The 20676-nt window shown below is 32.0% G+C and overlaps 1 protein-coding gene across 1 annotated transcript in view; it reads right to left on the bottom strand.

The window, feature by feature from the left end:
- LOC117169758 (DAZ-associated protein 2-like) overlaps nt 1-19322 on the bottom strand; it is a 26756-nt gene extending 7434 nt beyond the window's left edge. The window contains exons 1-4 of the mRNA XM_033356263.1: nt 19187-19322; nt 6552-6620; nt 6264-6367; nt 2369-2530 (exon numbers count right to left, since the gene is read on the bottom strand). Of these exons, the coding sequence (XP_033212154.1) occupies nt 2369-2530; nt 6264-6367; nt 6552-6620; nt 19187-19202 (351 nt within the window). The 5' untranslated portion in view covers nt 19203-19322. The remainder of the gene's footprint in view (nt 1-2368; nt 2531-6263; nt 6368-6551; nt 6621-19186) is intronic.
- Between the last annotated feature and the right edge of the window lie 1354 nt (nt 19323-20676).

The following is a 20676-nucleotide window of genomic DNA, read 5'->3' on the forward strand; positions in this document are numbered from 1 at the left end:
AGCAGTTATAGATTTATCAACTTATTATTACTCGACCATTCAACTCATTGTCAGTCACCGCAGCTTGGGATGACAGCAAATACGGTGTATAATGAGCGGACCGACCGAGGGTCAACTTTTTTTGCAGCCGTCCACCTGCAGTCCCTTCAGTCGGTGTTCCAACTTAAATGCGTCATTTTTCATAAGATTTTCTTAAGCTTTACTCAATTTAAATTATACTTTTAATCATTTTTTTTAGAAATCTATTCTCAATAGTCTAAAGAATGTCTCTTCAAAATGACAAGTTACACAAGTATATCTGAGGGTCACAATGAGCCTCCAAAAACTGTCATTTTATGCCATTTTTGATATGCCTAAAACTTTTGCATAATATTTCTGAGATATAGAATTGCGATAAATGCAATGTTCATTGATAAGTGAACAAGTATATTAATTATCAAATAAATTGGCTTATAATTTCCTGCCCAAAATCGAAGAAATAAAAATTGGAAAGATTTTACATGTTAAACTCCATAAGATATAAAAATGGCCAGAGCGAGTTCTAAAAATATTTTTTTTCGAAAATAAAAAAATAGGCATACATTTATTTGCCTACTAGAACGATTTGGTCAACAAGCCCGTTAAAATTTCTCAAATTTGATTTTTTGGACCACCCTAATCACTATAAAACTCACGTAAATCTGTAATTATAATAAAATCTTTGCAACGGTAGAATTCAATTTTTTCTTTAGTTATTATCAAAATTATTAGTCTGGTAAAAGAAAAATCACCGCTTCTTATTACTAGACACCCTGCTTATCAGCTTTATTCGTAAAATGCGTGTGGTCTCCTTTCCTTTGAAAAAAAATGTATTTCGTCGGCGACCGATTGTTTCAAAACATAAATCGTTAAAGCATATTTTCTTGTAAAGGTTACGTGATCCAAAATCCCCATTGGTATATATAATCTCCAATCGATATATGGGCATTTTTTCCCACATATCTAACATGTGAATTAAAGCACGATAAGTATGAAATGGAAGGGGATACAGGGTTTATTTTTTCTAAATATATCCGATACTTTTCAGTAACCTCTGAATCATTATTATTAAGAAATATCTATTTTATTAATTGGTTAATTTTTTAGTTAATTAGAAAAAGTTCTAATTTATTCAAAAACATCAAAAAATTGGTTAGTATTCTATAACAGACGAGAAAAATATCATATTTCGACTATTTGAACAATTTTTGAACATTTATTCCAATTTTATTTATTTCAAAAACTATTAATTTCTTTCCAAAAAATAGTTGAACCAAAAAATGTTTCCTGTATCGAAATAAAACTTTTTTGTTCCACACAATCTTTACTGAAATCTATACACTTCAAAATTGCTATGGGCTATTTTTTTCAAATGTAATATTTACTATAAAAAAATATTGAAACTAAGAAAAAAAACGTGAAAATGGCGATTTTTGCCAAACAATTGGCAATTTGAAATTGACATTTGAACATTTTTACATGATAAAGTGTTATCGTTGATTGTTTTGCTATACGTCACACAATGTTGAAAGCACACAATCATAGCAAACGGTAACAGTGGTGTCAGAACGCGGATATCTCTGGCATGCGCAGTAGTGATTCCTACGTAGTTTTAGGTTATTTAACCCCAAAAATACACAGGAATCACTACCGCGCATGCCAGAGATATCCGCGTTCTGACACCACTGAACGGTAATAACTTGGTCTCAACTGAAGGCGGGAATTTATTGCAAGTGTTTATTACGGTTACGAAATTTTTTCTACAGTTACGGTTAGGACATTTTATCTGCCCATTCGTAATTTTCAAAGTTTAGATGTGGCTAACTTTAATAATTTAATGAGCACACAATTTTCCTTCACAGAGTAACTATCGTTAACCAAAAAGTGTTGAAAAATCAAAATAAATTGCACAGGCAAAGATGCGGACACTGTCCATATGTGCGTGTTACAGCTGGGTCATTTAATACGTAAAACAAGTGACAAGAGTTTGGGATTTTCTGGCTGGCAGTTGGGCGAAGTCACACACCATCAAATCCATGCAACTTAGATAGTCTAAGTTCCTCTTAATATGTATAATTTCGGTCAAAATATTATCCCTAAGCGGAAAAGTTTAGTCACAATGTGAAAACACCGAATTTGAACATAGTGACATAAGATAACTAACAAAATCGCGAATTACTTTTACTGTATTTAACAATCTGTCCTTCCTGTTTTGAAGATCTTTCAAATCACTGGTGGCCCTTATTCATGAGATATGAAGGTATGTTTTTATGTACTTAAACTGACATACATAATCTTTTTTATTATTTTTGAAACAAAAAGTAATAACTAATAATAAATTAATACTCACAGGTACCATAAGCGTGGGTCTAACTGGCTGCGGCTGCATGGCAGCAGCAGGATAGTAAGCCGCAGCTGCTAATGGCGGATAATATTGCAGAGGGCCATAAGCGGTTGGGTAACCAGTCAAGTATCCTCCTGGATATCCTTGTCCATACATCGGCTGATACATCTAGAAACAAAGACACAGTTTATATCTAATAATAAGTATCCAATTCTCGATATTAAGGATTTGATCAGCAGATAAATATAGAACTGCTTTTACAATAAATTTCAATCTTTCAAATTTTACATGCACTGCACATTTTTAAAAACGAGCAGGCCTCACAGCCCCTATTGGATAAAATATAGGAACCAAGGGTAAAAAATTCAGGATAAATTCAGAGGACTTTAAAATAATTCATGTTAAATTCCAAAGAATTAAAATAAATTAAAAACGTTTTAAACCATTTTAAATTCATTGAATTAAAAAGATTCAAGAGAATTCCAATGAATTTGAAAGAATTCAGGAGGATTTAGTAGAAAGTTTCAAATCTTCTTAAATCTTGGAAACCCTGCTAATTTATAATCAAAAAAGTAACTAATGACTACAAAACAATTAAGTGAATTAAAAACAAATAAAAAATATGACAAATGTATTGGTTAGAAAAATTAAAGACAATTTAAAGGATTTGATGAAATGCCTGAGAATTCAAGGTGAGTTTAAAAGACTTCATAAAGAATTAAACAAAAACTTTGTAACAATTCACTGAATTGCGTAAAACTGACAGAATTTAGAAAAAATCAAAAAGATTTAAAACAATTCCGGATAAATTAATAAGAATTAAGGGTAAATTTCAAATGCATTTCAATAAATATTTGAAAATCTCTTTCAATCTTTAAAATTCTACGAAAAGCATCACTTCTTGTGAATAAATTCTTTGAAATCCATTAAATTTTATAAAATCACGTGAAATTACATGAAATCTAAAGATACTTCCTGAATATCTGGAAAATTGATTAAAATGCCATGAGAGCTCTTAAAGCCCTATAAAATCCTTGGAATCCTCGGAAACCTTATCAAATCCTTTAAAATATTTTTAAATATCCTATAATCTTACAGGAGCTGTAAAATTTTTCCATATGTTCCGAAATTCTAGAAAATTTTTTTAAATCACAAGCAAAGTTTTTTAATCTCTAACAAATATTGAAATCCTTGGAAATTCCTTGAAACTGTTTAAATCTCTTGAAAATGCTTTGGAATTTTTCAAATTACCCTAAAATATTTCAGTCTTTGAAGTCTCTTTAAACTATTGAAATAAATAAAAAAAAGTTCTGCGAATATTTAAAAATTTACAAAATATTAAAAAGCTTGCGATATCTTCTGAAATTCCTTGAAACTTTTTGAAGCCCTTGAAAATTCCTGGGAATCTTCTTCAATATTCTCAAATATTTTAAATACTGTAAAATCCCGTTGCATTAATGAAATTCATACAAAAATTGCTTAGTAACCTTTTAAAATAACCTGAAATATTTTAAATACTTTAAAATCTTTTGCATTTTTTTTAAATTCTTGAAAACACTAAAGAATTAAAAAATATATTTTGTTCAGGATCAACTAATAAAACTTTAAAAAGTTAAAAAAAATCCAAAGAATTAAGTAAAATTGGGTAAATTTAGAAGAATTCAAGTGAATTAAAAAAATTCAAGAGTTATATGAATCCAGGATAAATCAATAATTACCCATTATATTGCTCTAAAATCCAACTATTTACAGTGCACACTCACTATCCGTTTTAAAGTATCGATCATGCTGTTGTTTTCTTTTTCAAATTATGAATTTACATGATTAGTATCTGTATCTTGATTGCCCACTCATGGTTTACCTAGGGCATTTGTTCTGAATAAGAAAAAATAATTCAGAGTTATCTCCAAAAAATAATTTCACATCTTAGAAGCACTACGACATAATATCCCGTAAAATTCTATGAAATCTGGCGATATTTCCTGAAATCCTGGAAAATTGATCAAAATACCTTGAGAACTTTAAAATCCCTTAAAATGTCTTCCGAAATTCAAAAAGTTATACAAAAAATGCATTTTAATACTTTCTCAATCATAAATGCTGAGAATGTTATAAAAAACTACAATCCTTGCTTGAGACATTTTTCTCTATCTTGCGTTATGTTAAAAATAGGATTTTTGTTTTGATATTATTTTTTATGGATAAAACCAAATATCCTACAAGTTTTCTTTTACATTTTTACCTATCTAGCTTCTTTCGATGTAATATTGGAATTTTTTACTTGTTCACACAAATTTCTATGAATAAACTAATTAAAAACGAGAAACAATCCTCCAAAAACTTTTCCTCATATTTTGCGTTGTATATTGGCTTAAGATTTTAATTTTCGATATTCTGCATACTACTTTTGAGAAATAAAAAGAAAATTACTAGTCCTATGGAAAAATGATTAAGAGAAATTGTGCAGGATTTTTTAAAATATAATATTTCTGGTTAAGACTTTCTTTTGTATTTTGCGTCGTTTAGTTTAAAATTTGAATGTTGTCACGTCAAATTTCGGGAAATTCTAATACTTTCCCAATCACAACTGATAAGAATGTAATAAATTATAAAAAGTTTGCATCTGTTTTTTAGGCGAACAACTTTTGTCTATCAATTCGCTTTCGTGACTTTTGTCGTTCCCAAAAATTTTTCATTTTTATTTTTAATGCCATTTTTATGATTAAAATCAAAAATACGCGTCCTATTAAAAAGTAACAGATAACATTTTTTCAGATATGTTTTAAGTGCACAATTTTAGTTAAATAATTTTTGTTCTTAACCACAGTCGTTTCTCCACAATTTTTTTTTTTTAATGTTCAATGTTTATTTTGACGAATAAAACAGAAAGTGCGCATCTAATCAAGAAGTGATTATTAATTAATTTGTAGATTCTTTTGGGATCACAATTTTTGTAAATTCATCTTTTCTCGTATTCTGCATAGTTTGACCACAAAATGGAATTTTTTGATTTTTCATTATTTTTTAGGCGATCAAAATTAGAATTTCTTATTTTCTAAGAAAATCCCAAATTTTGTCATGATAGTTTTATAGAGATATTAAAATACAATGTTTATCTTCTCCTGAAATTTTTTCATATCTTGCGTTGTTTGGCTTCAAATTTTGAATTTCGGTTGATTAACATTTTTTTGAAAATGCTGAGAATATTTTTTTATAGAAAAAGGCCACTAGGATACATTGTTTATCCATTTGACCCGTTCATTTTTTCGAGAGTTATCGTGTTTACGCACGAACGGCCGGACGGACAGACAGACGCCATCGTAAAAACCTGATTTTCGGATTCAGAGGGTCTCGAAACGTGGAGATCGGTTTGAAAACTATGATGTCAAATTTCGGACAATTCTAATACTTTCTCAATCATAAATGATGAGAATGTAAAAAGTTTAAATCTTTATTAGAAGTTTTAAAAATACCCTAAAATCTTAAAAATCCCTTCAAATATTTTAAAAGAATGCAAGACATATTCTGAAATAAGTATAGAGCTGAATTGAATAGTGATTAACCCATGAGTTAATTTATTGAAAGAAAAGTGACATTCTTAAAAGTTACATTATGGGCTGCACATATGGTACTATAGGGACCTCAACTGAATATAGGGTACAATAGAGGATATAGGGACCGGTCTGTGAGGCTTGACAACCAGGTGTAATTTTCTAACTGCTATTAATTGAACCTTAAGGGCTACAAAATCTGAGAACATGAGATGTTCTCACTTGAAGTTGTCAGCTTATGGCAACAAAACAATTAAAATGATATAAAGGTAAATCGGATCCACAGTTTGACAGCACTGGAAAGGAATTTTCAAAACATTTGGATTTCGTATAATGAAAAATGATCTTACCATTGGATGTGTAAGAGTTTGGTCATACGTGGGTGGCGGAGGTCCTTGCGTCGCATACAGTTGTGGCTGATTAGGAAAGACTCCGTAGGGCGAAGCACCTGCAACTGTGATTTATATTGTTTATTAAAAATTGAGACCATTTACCGCGTGAATAAAGGAGTATTTGACATGCAATATAACATGTAATAGAATCAACTATTGAAAGGATTGTTAACGCTATGAAATATATGAAGATACGATAATCTTAGAGATCAACTCATTGACAGCATTTATTTAAACGTAACTAACCGCCATAGGTAGTTGGTTGTGCCTGAGCAGGAACGAAACCTGTTGGTGGATGAGGGGCCACTGGATATGCTGAAACACAAATCGCAATGTCTATCATCTAAAATTTGGAAATTGAAACGTTTAACCTCAGCCAAAGGTACCTAGTACCATAGCCAATAGCATGCATCGCGTGCTGCAATTCGATTACTCGAAACGCAAGACGCCTTGCCGCATCAAAGCCGTTTCAAACGTCCAATATCTATTTTGAATTTCAATACATTCCCAAGATCAATTAATTCTTTAACTTTATCAAGCTGCGAGAATTAGATTTTTCAATGAAATTATTTTCACATATTTTCAACAAAAAAATACATAAATTGCTTTGAGTCTGGACATTTGAAACGTTTAAATACCACGAATGGTACTCCCACACCCAAGTATATCTTACACATGACGTACACCACTTTTAATCAAGATACTAATTGAAGCTCAAACAATGTTAGTCACTAAATAATGGTGAAATTAAATAATCGAAAGATTGGTATATTGCCCTTCTTGCACCTCGTGCGTCTACGACATACATTCAATTTTGTCGAAGGTACAATTTTAATGAAAACTCAACCGAGTCACGCGTTTGACTAACAGCAATTTCTGTGTAAACGCGGTCGGTGCGATTCGAGCCGTAGCATAGGAACGTGTACGCGATTTCGAAAATCATCCGATTTTGTCTTGCATGCTGGTTATTGGAAGTAGACAAGTTAAGACTTTTACACACGATGCGACATAGATTCGGTTGCTTTTCGAAAAACACGTACACGCAGATGCGAGTCACATGTGAGAATAGTTAAGGTTTACAATCAGTGCAGTGCATTTCTCTATCGTCCGGAGTTAAGAGACTCGAAAACATCATATAAAGGATAAAGATGAATTAAAGTAAGGAATTAAAATTCAAAAATTATCAAATCTACTGTTGTAAACTTGCCGCTCAATTTTGGTACCAAAAAAGTCATAGAGTTTCAGTTCTTCATCTTTAGATACCTCATGCTCACTCTGAAACGTAAATTTAACACTTACATTGAGCAGAGTTTTCGTTTCGAATATTGAAGTTTTTAATTATAATTTCACCAACAAACCGCAAACAAAATTGATGTTGTCGCCAGATGCATTATCAAGAAACTATTCTCGAAACACGCTAAAATAAAGAAAGTTACAATAGTGAAGTTTAGAATGTGGAAACCTGCGAAAAAATCAATACAATATTTGAACCCCAAAAAATTATGGCAACCTTACAACTCTACTTATGCATTGCCGGAAACACCGAGTATCAAACGTGCACGATTAATTAAATTACACTAAGAAATCGAAAACTGTTATACTCAAAATGATAAACCTTAAAAATGGGTCAAACTATTCTCGCATGAAACTCACATGAATCTGACCTACCTTCAATTCTAAAACTAAGGTATAATACAAAACTGATTTCAAAGCAAATAGCATTACGCAATCAAGGTAAAAGCCAATTACATTGTCTAACAATCATACCCGAGAGTAAATGGGGACGAAATGAACTATTTTGAAAAAAATTTCCAGCATTTTCAAAAGTGAAACAATTAACTTGAAACAACTGAGCGATCTTACTCTACTTGATGGAAAATTGTAAACTTCCTGACGGGTTTGTGCAGAAAGTACTCTCGGATTCGATTGTGTGAGGAAAGAATTGTAAAACTGAGCTAAAATAAAGCCAAATGTAAGAAGTAATAATCGCGGTTCGAAAGTGATGATAAAATAAGCCAATTAATGATGATTCGATTAGGTCGTACTTTTTAACAAGACAAAATTCAATACAGTTCAAGAGATTGGCCGAGAAGTTGTGTTCGAGCGGTGAATGTGTAATTTATACAATGAGTACAGTGGTACGATGAGTAAGTATATATGTACACACACGCGCGCGAACACACACGCACATGCGCACTAGATCAACGGGGTTGGGCACCCTTTAGTATAAACTATTGTTTGAAATTTAAATAATTTTCTTTCGTTTGCCGCGGATCTGTGCCTGCGCGCGTGTGCTTCACACATCAAAAAAGTTGTGACAAGATTCAGCAAACCACAAATTTCTGAAAATATCCAATAAATAAAGGTCAAACATGATTATAAGTTCTTTATAATTGCATGATATATAATCGCAGATTGGGCGGTCTGTAAGTCCCGCAATCATACAGCTTCTTTGGAGGAGTGCATTAATGTGTGCTTTCATGCTTTCAGTAGTAAAAATCTATCGATGCAAACCGCCCAATGGTTTAGTAAACCAAATTACACACTGTGCTGTAGCAATCAGGGTACGCAAAGCAAAATACGCCTACATTTACATGATATTTTACACTTTCCTGTTTCTCTGCAGGATTTTTTTCCCTTCTTGTTATTATTGGGCCCTTTTTACATTGCGTACGATAATTGCTCAAGCCTAGCAGCAGCGAATGGACATGTTGTAATCTCTAACATAGATGTCAGCCCACACCAAATTTGTCCATAAGAACCAAACGCCGCCTCAACCCCCGAAGAACCACTTCAAATTTGATGAATTAGTGATTCTGGAGATGAGAGGGTGCTGGGTGATTAAGATCATGTGTCAGTGCCACGGTGCAAACAATCATCGAATTTATTAACGATCGATTATGTTAATGCTAGTTTTAAGTTTGACGTTACTGAATGAGTGAAAATTGCCCTACTTTCAATTTGTCCCATAATAAGCATTCGACCTGATTGATTTGCCTTCTCAAATTAGACAATTTTCGCACTCGGAAGGCAAGCAATAGTATTCAAGACAAATTGTGATGTATCTCACAAAGTCGAGAAGTTGCCTGCCTGTTTTCTCTCCGAGTTAGGAACATATTGAAATGCTTCGGTGGAACACTCGCGTCTCCAATGCGAACCTAGTAACTGAGAGAATGTTCGAAAACTCGAGGCTGGACTTTTTTCAAAGAATGCAGCTCTCCGTCACTTGGTCCAAACAAAGAAGACATTGCCTGGTACACTTTACAATTTTTCTCATTTCTTATTAACTTCTATCTTAATTAAGCTCACTATTAACAGTATACATGTTCTTACTCATGCACATGCATAGATACACGAGAGATTCCTGTGAAGCCAGAGTAGAGTTCTAAATTTATTTGTATTTCCAAGTTGTGCAGCGCATGTCAAGTTATTATTCATTTGTAATTTTTATGCATAAGGTTTATTTTAATTACATTATTTTCTTTCTGAGAAATATCCAAATACGTTTAATGTTAACATAAAGACTCGGAAATTTGAATTTAAAGATCACGTCTTCTAAAATACAAGAAACAAATTCTCCGTCATTGCTCGGTTTGGAAACATTTTGCCCTATGAATAACAAAAATCACGCTTTTAGATCCAAAATATTTGAAAATTAAAGTGATTAAAACTTTTCAGATTCGAAAAAGTACAATTGTTAGCAATTGCAATTTTCAATTTTTTAATTTTAAAATCGTTTAATATTGCAGAGATTTATACTGCATCCTGTTGAAAGTTTGGATAAAATGAAAAGTCTTTTAAATACAAATGCATGTCCTATCTTTAATAATAATATTTCTTTAAAAAATGTAATGGTTCTCTACAAACATATAAAAAACGCGTTTTTACTCCTCCTTAAAATTACCAAATTCTTTGAAATTTTTTTCAAGTTCCATTGGCTTATTTTAAAGTGGAATTTATGCACTTTTTACTCAAATCATTTGCCGATTAGTTGGTGCACTTGTTAGCTTTCTTCAAAGGTTTAAACATAACGAAAAATAATACTTACTGTAGGGTTTTCATGTTCAATTTTTTTTAATGCAATGCTAAAGTGATTTGAGAATAAATTTTGGAAAATTGGTAATATCTCGATTTATTGAATTTTATTAACGCTTAGTAAGACAAGCAATAATTTTAAAAGTTCTTCGACACCAACGAATCTTTAAATTATTTCTGTAAAAAGTGCAAAAGTTCCCGTTTCAGATAGTACCGCCTTAGAAACTTGAAAAAAAAACTTAAATAAATTCGGAACGCGATTGTGTAATATTTTTAACTTCATTGAAAAAATATTAATCCATTATTATATTTATGTAATATTATATACTATAGTTAAATTGTTTAAATCTTTAATAATTTGATGTTTACAGTTGTGCCTTCGACTCGAAGCACTTGATATCGAAATTATTCAATTTCAAATACTTTCAATTGAGATGCGGATGCGTTCTCGCCCACCCTCTTGCTTTCCTTTGCTGATCGCTCACTTTTTCATGCGCATAGGACGGTATCGGGTGTCAATATTAAAAAAAAAAGAAAAAGGAAGTTATGTAAACCCTGAGCCTAAGGGAAAAGCGCGTAATTACGAATAAAGATTTAAAATTGAAGAAAACGGAAGATTTTAGAATTAAAAGACTTTCTAATTATGAATTGTCAACTCAATGATTTCATACTTGACAATGACGCAAAGTGAAGTTTTTTAAAAATCAAACTCGATAAAAATTGTAGAATATTTCATCTTGTATTAATTTAGCAATAATTAAAGTGATCGAATAACGGTTTTTGTGTCGTGAGAACATAAATTCACTGACATTTCTCCGTTTTTCCTAATCTGGCAATCATTCTGTTAAAGAAAAATGTATTCTCATACCGAAAAAAAGTTCGAAGCTAGATATATGCAATAAAAATGTCTTCGTTTGCGGATTTCTAATATGTATTACCAAATTAACAGTAGTTCATTAGAACTCTACTCTAAACCAATTCGCACGGCCATTCTAGTTCTATAACGAGCAGTGTTGTGAATCAAATAAATGACTCTTTACACTCCACAACTTATGTTTTAACATACAGGAAAATCTGTGAATTACCCTACAAACTGTGCAAACAACATATGCAACATGCAATTCTCTTATTTCCTCACCATCGTCTTCAATCAAAAAATAAATTCTTAATGAATTGATACTTTCATGGTGGTGAAATTCACCTCTTTGATTATTATTATAATTTAAATATGATCGACGCGATGGTGAAGCGCGAGAAATTAATAGAAGTCTAAAAATATAATCTTAAATATTTAACATGCAACTTATGAAAACTATATTCATGCAAAAGCAAACACCTCCTTAAAACTTTAAATCTTAAGGGAAAAAAACAGTTCAAAAAGGGGTTTGCTCCATAACTTATATATTGTAACGTTTAAACAAAATAGACATGCAAAACCAAAAACTCCAAAAGTATGAATAAGAACTAGGAAATAAATCTTCTATGCGGGCAAACGTAATCTCATTTTTCTTTTACTTTTATTACTTATCTGAAAAATAGTATTCATGATATTACGTTTTTTCACGTCCTCATTATTTGCTGTAACAAGCTCTACAGTAAAATTCTAACTGGTGAAGAATCAACTCACTAAAGTGGTTGCAAGAACAAACCAGTTTGTCTATATCATGCATTGATGCTCACAAGTTTCATCCTTTCTGACTCAATTTTCAATATTATAATTTATGTACAAATATTCGATTGCTGAAATTCAACTATAAATCAATTATAAGGTACTGCAGATTAAACGTTATTTTTCATTTTAATTGCGGTTTGCGAAACTTATGAGTTTGATCAAAGTTGCATGCACTATTGTTAAAAGTGAGCTACTGAATCGCTATTTAATAGAAATATTAAATATGACGAGCTTAGATACAGCATTCGTGTTCACCCTGCCGATCCACTTGAGTCTGCTCATGCACAATTCTCATATTAAAATTTAAATTAAATAAATAATGTAATCTTAATATATTTTTACGAATTATATAATTAATGCAAATGAAAGCAAAATTTTTAAATAACCTTATTAATATATTGTGAAATTAACTTTTTCTTTGTGTGAAAATTATGCATCGGCAGGACAAAGTGAGTATTAAACAAAGGAACAAATTAAGCAATCAGCCAGTACCACGGATTTAATATAAAAAAATAGTTACACCCATATCAATACCTTCATCCATATTGATTTGGGAATATAGCACAGCCGACGGCTCCAATTCAAAAAGTATTGTCAATCGTGTGATTGAAAAGTTTATTGCGCAGTAATGAATATTTTTCTATATATTATACAATTTACTACACGATATGACTACTTTTTGTTAATCTACTAATTAGTCATTAAGCGTTGGTCGCTCATAAAAAAACGAAATTAATTTTTAATTAATATACAACTATACAAGAAGGCTCATCTTTTATATTTTGTAAAACTCATTCTCTAGGCGAAAATGTTTGTCTTCATCAATACGTAATTTTTATGGTCTATAGAAGCAACACCGTATAAACTTCTCATATTAAAGTAAACACATAAAAATCAACAATTGAAAATGTTTCAAACTGTAAAATTTCCCGTTGGAGTCGTAATAGCCATTTTAAACAATTTCAAAACAAAATCGCTTAATCTTAAACTATTTCATATGAAATCAAGTTAGTGACATGTAAAATGAATGTGGATAAGTTTTTCCATAATAAAATTATTAATTGAAAAACATTCTTGTTTAGAAAAGGCTTTGATCTTTTTGCAGCGCGGTCTTTCTTTTATAAAATCAATCAATCAACCAATCAAGAATCCAGGATTTGTAGAGATGAGTCTTATTGCAAGAGACTGGTGGAAGGCCAGAATCACAAGCAAGAATTTGTGACTTTTTGAATTGGGAAGGCGCACGGTGCATTTTATCTCGAATTTGTACATAATTTAACGATAATATATGTATGTTTTTATGTGTATATGTATGTATAAATATACATACATATATACATGTGTATATATGTTGGCATATATAAACACGTAGTGAGTTAAGGTAATATATAGAGAAGGTGATGTTAGATACGTGGCTTAGGCTGCGCGAGTGCCGGTCTCCAAGGCTCCACCTACTGACTTGGATCAAATCGTCTTTGTAATGGTCCGCTGCAAACATATCGATAGCCACAACTGTATAGCTGCTATCCTCGTTTCAGTCTACCACCAAAAGACCGGGCTACTTCGGTGAAAAGACCCTAAGGTCACGCTCGTTCTCGGGGTACGCGCAAGTACCGATTTTATGTCTTAAGTTCTAATTTTCTTACATCTAAAGTTTAAGGTCTAAATGGAATCAGGGTCGGCGCAAACCGTGTGGATTGTGTGAAACTCCATACTCCAAACTTTGATTACATTTTTCGCCTTTTTGGACATTAATTGTTGAGTTAAAAAAAATTAACTACCTATGGTAAAATGCAGAACTGCACAACTTTTGGCGAAATATTTTGTTTACGTAAGATAAAACTAAAAACACTCGTATAAACACTCGATATATCGAGTGGCTATATCGAAACCCGACTCTCGATAGCCGACTGCAGTCTGACAAGGTTTTTTGCAATTTTCCTATCCCTCGACAAAGATTCCAGGGGGTTATTCACTTAAATGTTTAAAAAAATGTAAATGTCCAAAAAGGATATAATTGTGAGTAATAAAAAGAATTGTTTTCACGTAAGAAAATTGTATCACACATATTATATTTGTTTCAGATACATCCATACGATATTATAAAAGGAACATTTATTTCATTTCACCCCCCCCCCCCTTAGTCATTTAATTCCACTCTGAAAATACTTGCTCCGCCGACCCTGAATGGAATCGAAATTATATATATATATATATTATACTGCCCCTATGAAGTATTTACTCCTCAATCGGGTTAGACTTCGACTTCAATTAAGCACAGCTTGACTCCATAAACTCTTCAACAAATATCTACGGACCTTATTAAATATTATGTTTATAACGAACGCAGTCAATTTTCTTTTCTCAGTGACTGAAGCCATAAAAAGTTAAAATCACGTTTAAAGAGGAAATACCTACTTTAGAACTGTACTACATATAGTAAAAACTGCTTATGAAAAAATCAATAGTTTTGGAGATAAGCAGCTGGATGTCAAATTGGACAAATCTAAATACACCCGACTTGCGGTCTAGCTACAGTGTCGGGGATTGTCTGCAAGTGACATTGTTGCTAAATCGGGGGAATCGAAACCGTAAGTATTCAGGGCCACTTGGACTGTTTCCAACTGGAATGAAAGTATTGTGCCACATATTTGACTGAGTACTCGCGCACTGCGTCCTTTCAGACGCAAGAATCGCAACCGTCTCTCGCACCATGAGCTGAGAAACTGCATGGGCCAGCAGCTCTAGGAATTGCTAAACCGCGAACGGCTAAACCGACAGTCGGGTGTAGTACATTCATGTACTTTGTGACGAATACTCAATGCAAGCTTAAATTTGCTTGATGTGATATATTTTTCTGAAGAATTTATTTTGTCAAAGTGCTTGGATGAAAGATTGGTCCAGTCTTGAAAAAAAAAAAAAAACAATTCAACATACACGATTTTTTGGCTACTTAATAATTCTATTCGTGTATACAGTTGCATTATTAAATCGCAATGTGTGTATGTATATATATATATACATACATACACATAATTGTGAAAAAATTTCTTTTAATTTGACCAACTTTCAAACATTTTTTGGAAATTTTTAGAAACTTGGAATGTTTCCGATCACATGTAATTAATCAGAAAAAATTCAAATTTCACAAAATTCCGAAAGAAATACCTTGAAAGCAAGTTTGAAAATGGAATCTTTTGTAGTTTTAAAGAAAGGTATTCACCGTTGCTTTCTTAAAAAGCTATATTTATATAGGATTGGCTTCCAGAGATTTGCGGATTTTCAGGAATTCACCGAACGAAGCCTAGAGGACGTAATTGATAGAGCAAGACGTTCGCAACCAAAAAATTAAATGAAAACTGCAACTTTTATTGCTAATTTTTGTGTCTTTAAATTAAAGTTTAGGAGCACACTTAGTGCTTTGAATTTCTGAGAAAATATCTTAGTTCAAATTGGATATTTCCTACTAACAATAAAATAGAGAAAGGCTTTCGAGAAAGAGGCATAAATTAAATACATACATCGCATGACTAAGAAAATGTTTCACCTACAATAAATAAATAAATTGGTTGCGTCTTGCTATAAAAAATATGTAGTTCCTTATTGGCATGAGGTCAATCTGCCCCCAGGTACGCAACTAAAAACAAAATTCATGCATGAGGAAAAGCGATATTATATTACGAAAAAATATCCTGATACTTATTTCTGTATGAAGTCTCCGAATATAGGGTTTAAAAAAATAAATTCGTTTCTTAATAGGATTTTATAATGCTATTCCTTGGCTCTTTAACCTATGCTGTGTACGTAACGACTTTTAGTCCTCTTTCGCTTTTTGCCGGATATATATGTAAATATTATTTCTTCTTATTTTTAGAATATTTAAAATTCTTAAAATAATGCTTATATGAAAAAGTTTTCAGCTGTAAAATATTATAATTTTTGTTTTCACATTTTCGAATTTATTAAGAAAATCATTGTTTTCATTAAAGTTGCTTGTTGTGGAAGATGAACCAAGTATTTATTAAATTTTATATTATGGCTTATTCTTCAGTAAGAAGATTATCTAATTCAACTGTCTAAAATAGTTACAAATTAATTGATTATCAACAATATTTTATAACAAAAATATTTTTTTTTTTTTGAAATATCGCTAAAAAAATACAAAAAGTTCTCCTTCATAAATTGTTGCACAATTTACAACTTTACTCAAGCAAATATAGAGTACACTTTTGGGAACAAAAAATGTAGATGCATTATTGACTATGCCACGCACGACCAAGATTATTTAACATTTATTTAATTAGGTAAGATGCAACACAAAAAAAAGTTTGGTAAAAATAATAATTTCATTAAATAAAGAATGCAAATTTTTGTTCGTTTATAACAATCTTTTCTCTGTTAAACAAAACCATCATTTATTTAATTTCGATTTCTGAACGGATTTTTTTAAAGCGCATGTCCTTTTCTCCTCATATCTTTTGAAAAAGTAGAACATTCAAAACAATAAAAATTTGGTAGTTTTCAAAGTTTTCTGTATAAAAATGTGTTATATAATGAACTCAAGGGGGTCCTTAAACTGTAAATTTATTTGTAGATTTAGAATCTGCGTAGTGTGCAATAAGAATTTAGGTCATAAAGGTATATTTTTAGTCTTTTTATTAAAAGTATCAACATAATAAAATTTATATCAGATTTATTTTACAAAAATATTTTGTTTTAAATGTGAAAAAAATATATTTTTAAATTACACTTGCCTGCGAATTTGAGTTTTTTCAGTTGCGGAAATGACGAGGTGAATTTTGTAGATTTTTGACGCTGAAAACAAATCCGATGGCAGAAATTGTGTAGCACGTCAGGTTTTAGAGTAACTTTAAGTTACATGGTCAAAAATGGCCATTTTAGCCAAAAGTATGAATCTATTGTGAGGGAAAGGATATTTTTCTGTTTCTGAAAATTACATTGTGTGTTAGTAGTCTTCTGCTTTAAAATCAATTTTCGATACCGCTGTACGATTTTCTTGATCCGAGATATGAAAGTTAAGACTATTGTTGGACCACTGATTATCATTTGATCTTGTCGTCACTGAGTGGATCATCACACAACCCTGCGAGGCTCAGTTACAAAAAAATGACAGGAAGTGAATCTTACAGGTTTATCGACGTTGAAAACTAATCAGATAGCAGAAATTTTCCACGACGTCAGGTTTTGGAGTAACTTTAAATCAAGGAATTGACAAAAATGCCGTTTTTCGACCATTTATATTAAGTTACTCCAAAAACTGACGTGCTAGAAATTTTCTGCTGCCGGATTAGTTTTGAGCATCGATAAATCTATAAGATTCGCTTTGTCATTTTTATAACTGTCTCTTGCAGGGCTGTGTGATGGTCCACCCAGTAAAGCCAAGATCAAATGATGATCAATGGTCCAATAATGGGCAAACTTGCATATCTCGGCTGAAAAAAATGGTACAGCGACAATCGAAAATGGATTTTAGAGCTAGACGAGTACTACACGATACTATTTTCAGAAATAAAAAATATATATCCGTTCCCCCACAATAAATTCATAAATTTTGCTAAAATAGCCATTTTTACTATGTAACTTAAAGTTACTCTAAAACCTGACGTGCCAGACAATTTCTACCATCGGATCTGTTTTCAGCGTCAAAAATGTACCAGATTCACCCCCTGTCATTTCTGTAACTGACCCTGGCAGGACTGTGCTATTAATGAAATAATTTAATCATTTGTGTAAAATAAAACATGACATATAATTTTTAAGACGCTAATATACTTTACACAAATGTAATTTTATAACCCAAAATTCCAAAAATTGTTAGAAATATAAAAAAATTCAATTGTTAGATGTGGTTGTATAAAATTTTTAAATTACCTAAGAAAATAAAATTTATTCTCACTTTTCAACAAATCTGAATAAGAAAAAGCCGAACATATAAAACATAAACCTAACTGTCGAGTGTAAAAATGTTTTGATTTTGTAAAGTATTAACTTCGGAAGACCAAAATTTAAAATCACGTAAAAAACTAAAACTTAAAGAGTGACAAAATCTGAGTTCAAGAATCATACGAAATTAAATTTGTTTACGCTCATTAAGTCCCAGAACTCAAGAGAAGATTTCAATTTTTTAAAATGATATCGAATTTTAAATTCAAAATTTGTAATGCGTAAAAAGATTTTTTTAGTTTGGACACTTTATTTTACAGATTACTACATCTTATGGTAAAATTGTAACGAAAGTTAAAAATAGATAAGTAAAAAAAAGCAAAAACGCAGGTTTTTGGAAACTTCAAGGTCAATGTAGGAATCATGTAATTAACCCACTTGCAATACAAAAAATTTTCAACATTTTCCAAACATCGAAATTATTGTTCAACTTGAAATAACGGCAAACATGAATTTTTTCGTTGTTTTTATTGATTTTAGATGAAACGTTAGAGAAGCCATTTTGACTCCGTTGACCATTGTTGTAACTGGAAATAAAAATATAAAATTTTGCTCCGCCCCCATCGTACGAGAATTGGAACAAAAGAGGCGTATTCGAAAATTCAATTTTGACATTTTACATTGATTTTATGTCAAAATAAATACATTAGTATGGTTTTTACGTAAGAAACCTCCATACAAAATTTTCATCTGAATACATTTTTTATTAATTAATATTTCCGTCCAAGTGTATAAAGGTTGCATGAGGACGTGAGAATCTGCAACTTCCGAACTTTAAAAGTATATTCTGCATAATTAAGAGTAAAATGGTAGGTTATTTCGTCATTTGCGAAAAAGTCTGATGGACTAACATCCGAAATTCTGTTTGACAGAAAAGCATAAGCTCGAAAGGACTAGAGTCGTACTTGATTGGAGGCCATTTTGTATTCCCTACACAGAGGACCGTATTGATTTATCTGTCACTAGGACGAAACTCATTATATGCCCGAGGGATTAACTATCGTGAGAGATTTTCGCCTAATCGCTACTCTAATCAATTGCGCGATATTCTCCGCAATTTCCCGACGTTGAATTCGCAAACATACGACAAAATTTCTGCCAGAAATGACAAGTGCTAATGGTACTCGCGAACTTCAAAACACGAAACAATCGCAAGGAATATAAACTCGCGTATTTCGAGACGCATCGCGTAAATGTTTCTCATAGTTACCTTTCTTGTCGGACATAATTGCTTAAAGTTCACAGAAAAACTAGAAAAATACTTTATCGCTAATTCAATCACCGAACTCTGTATTAACACTGACAAAACGGATCACGACTGACACTTGGCAGACAGTCAGACACTGGCGTCCGTATCGAGCGTTTCCATATCGGATCTCGGATTGGTCGAAATTTGTGCGCATTAAAACCGTGAGCCAATCAATAGGCGGGAAAGTTTCAACCAATTCGCGCAGTGAAGAGAGGAAATAAGGATGATGATTGGTGAAATGTCGGCGCCATTACCTACCCATACAAGATTTTCTGAGCTGGTCACATCGGCATATAGAAATGGACCGGCAATGCTGTGGGGAGAACAGTAATGGGCTCTAGAGAGAGAGAGAAAACATTTGAGATGAGACCTATCTCTTTCTAGATAAAGCTGATTAGTCGAGAATATTTTCGTTGGGTGAAGTTTGGCGCAGCACAGGACCGTGCTTTGTGTCGCAAGTGCCCCAATAATGTGACATCGCACTTTTCAGAATTGATTTATTTATAATTTATTGTAAATAAATATAAAAAATGGTGGCAGCCTCTGTAGTTTGTGGGCGTTGTCAAGGCGTTTATATAGGTATATATTTTCATACGTAAGTAAATTTATTGAATATAGTAAAATAAAAAATGTTACAATAAAAACAAAACCTCAAAATATGAAGTTTTGTACCTATGCAATACAAATAGTTATTTTTAATGTTATAAAAATATTGTTCAAAATTTTTTTTAATTAACCATACAGAATATGCAGGCAATACCCGGGGCCACCAATTCACTGGACAGAGTCCTGAAATAGATAAAGGCAGGTCTACATCTCGGATCTTTTTTCTCTCTCTAGAGCCAATTTCAGTTCTCCCAAAAGCGTTACCGGCCCATTTCTACATGTCGATAGCTGGTGATTATGAATCTTTTGGTTGTGTTGAGCAAAAATAGCAGACACTATGGCCACTTTCGCACACAATCAAAATTCTCCTCTTGCGCTTGTACAACACAATCAAACATCTGTGAAATGTTATTCTACGCACCTATAATCTTGTGATACCTTGTCTTTTACACCAGGGAGACGGTCTGATAGGCGCGTGGATTTCATGACAGACAAAAAAAGAATGCAATAAATGCTTGAAAAAATATGATTACAAGAAAATTTGCATGTAAAAATTACTTTACATTCATTACGAGTTTCTTAAACATAGAAGGGATGATCAGAGTTACACAAGCCAGGCGCCAGCCGGGTGCATTGTGTGGAACTCAACATCCAAAACTTTGAATACACTTTTAGCCTTCTTAGGCGCATTAATTTTTTTTAACGCAACTTTTAAAACTGCAACATTTTTAATGAAATATTTCGTTCGCAAAATATAAATATAATATTCTACAGTCGGATCTCGATTATATAAACTTTTCGGGGCGAGTGGTTCAGGTTATCGGGGTCACTCGGAGGGGAAATGA

This window comes from Belonocnema kinseyi, chromosome 1 (genome assembly GCF_010883055.1).
Source record: "Belonocnema kinseyi isolate 2016_QV_RU_SX_M_011 chromosome 1, B_treatae_v1, whole genome shotgun sequence".
Lineage (NCBI taxonomy): Eukaryota > Metazoa > Arthropoda > Insecta > Hymenoptera > Cynipidae > Belonocnema > Belonocnema kinseyi.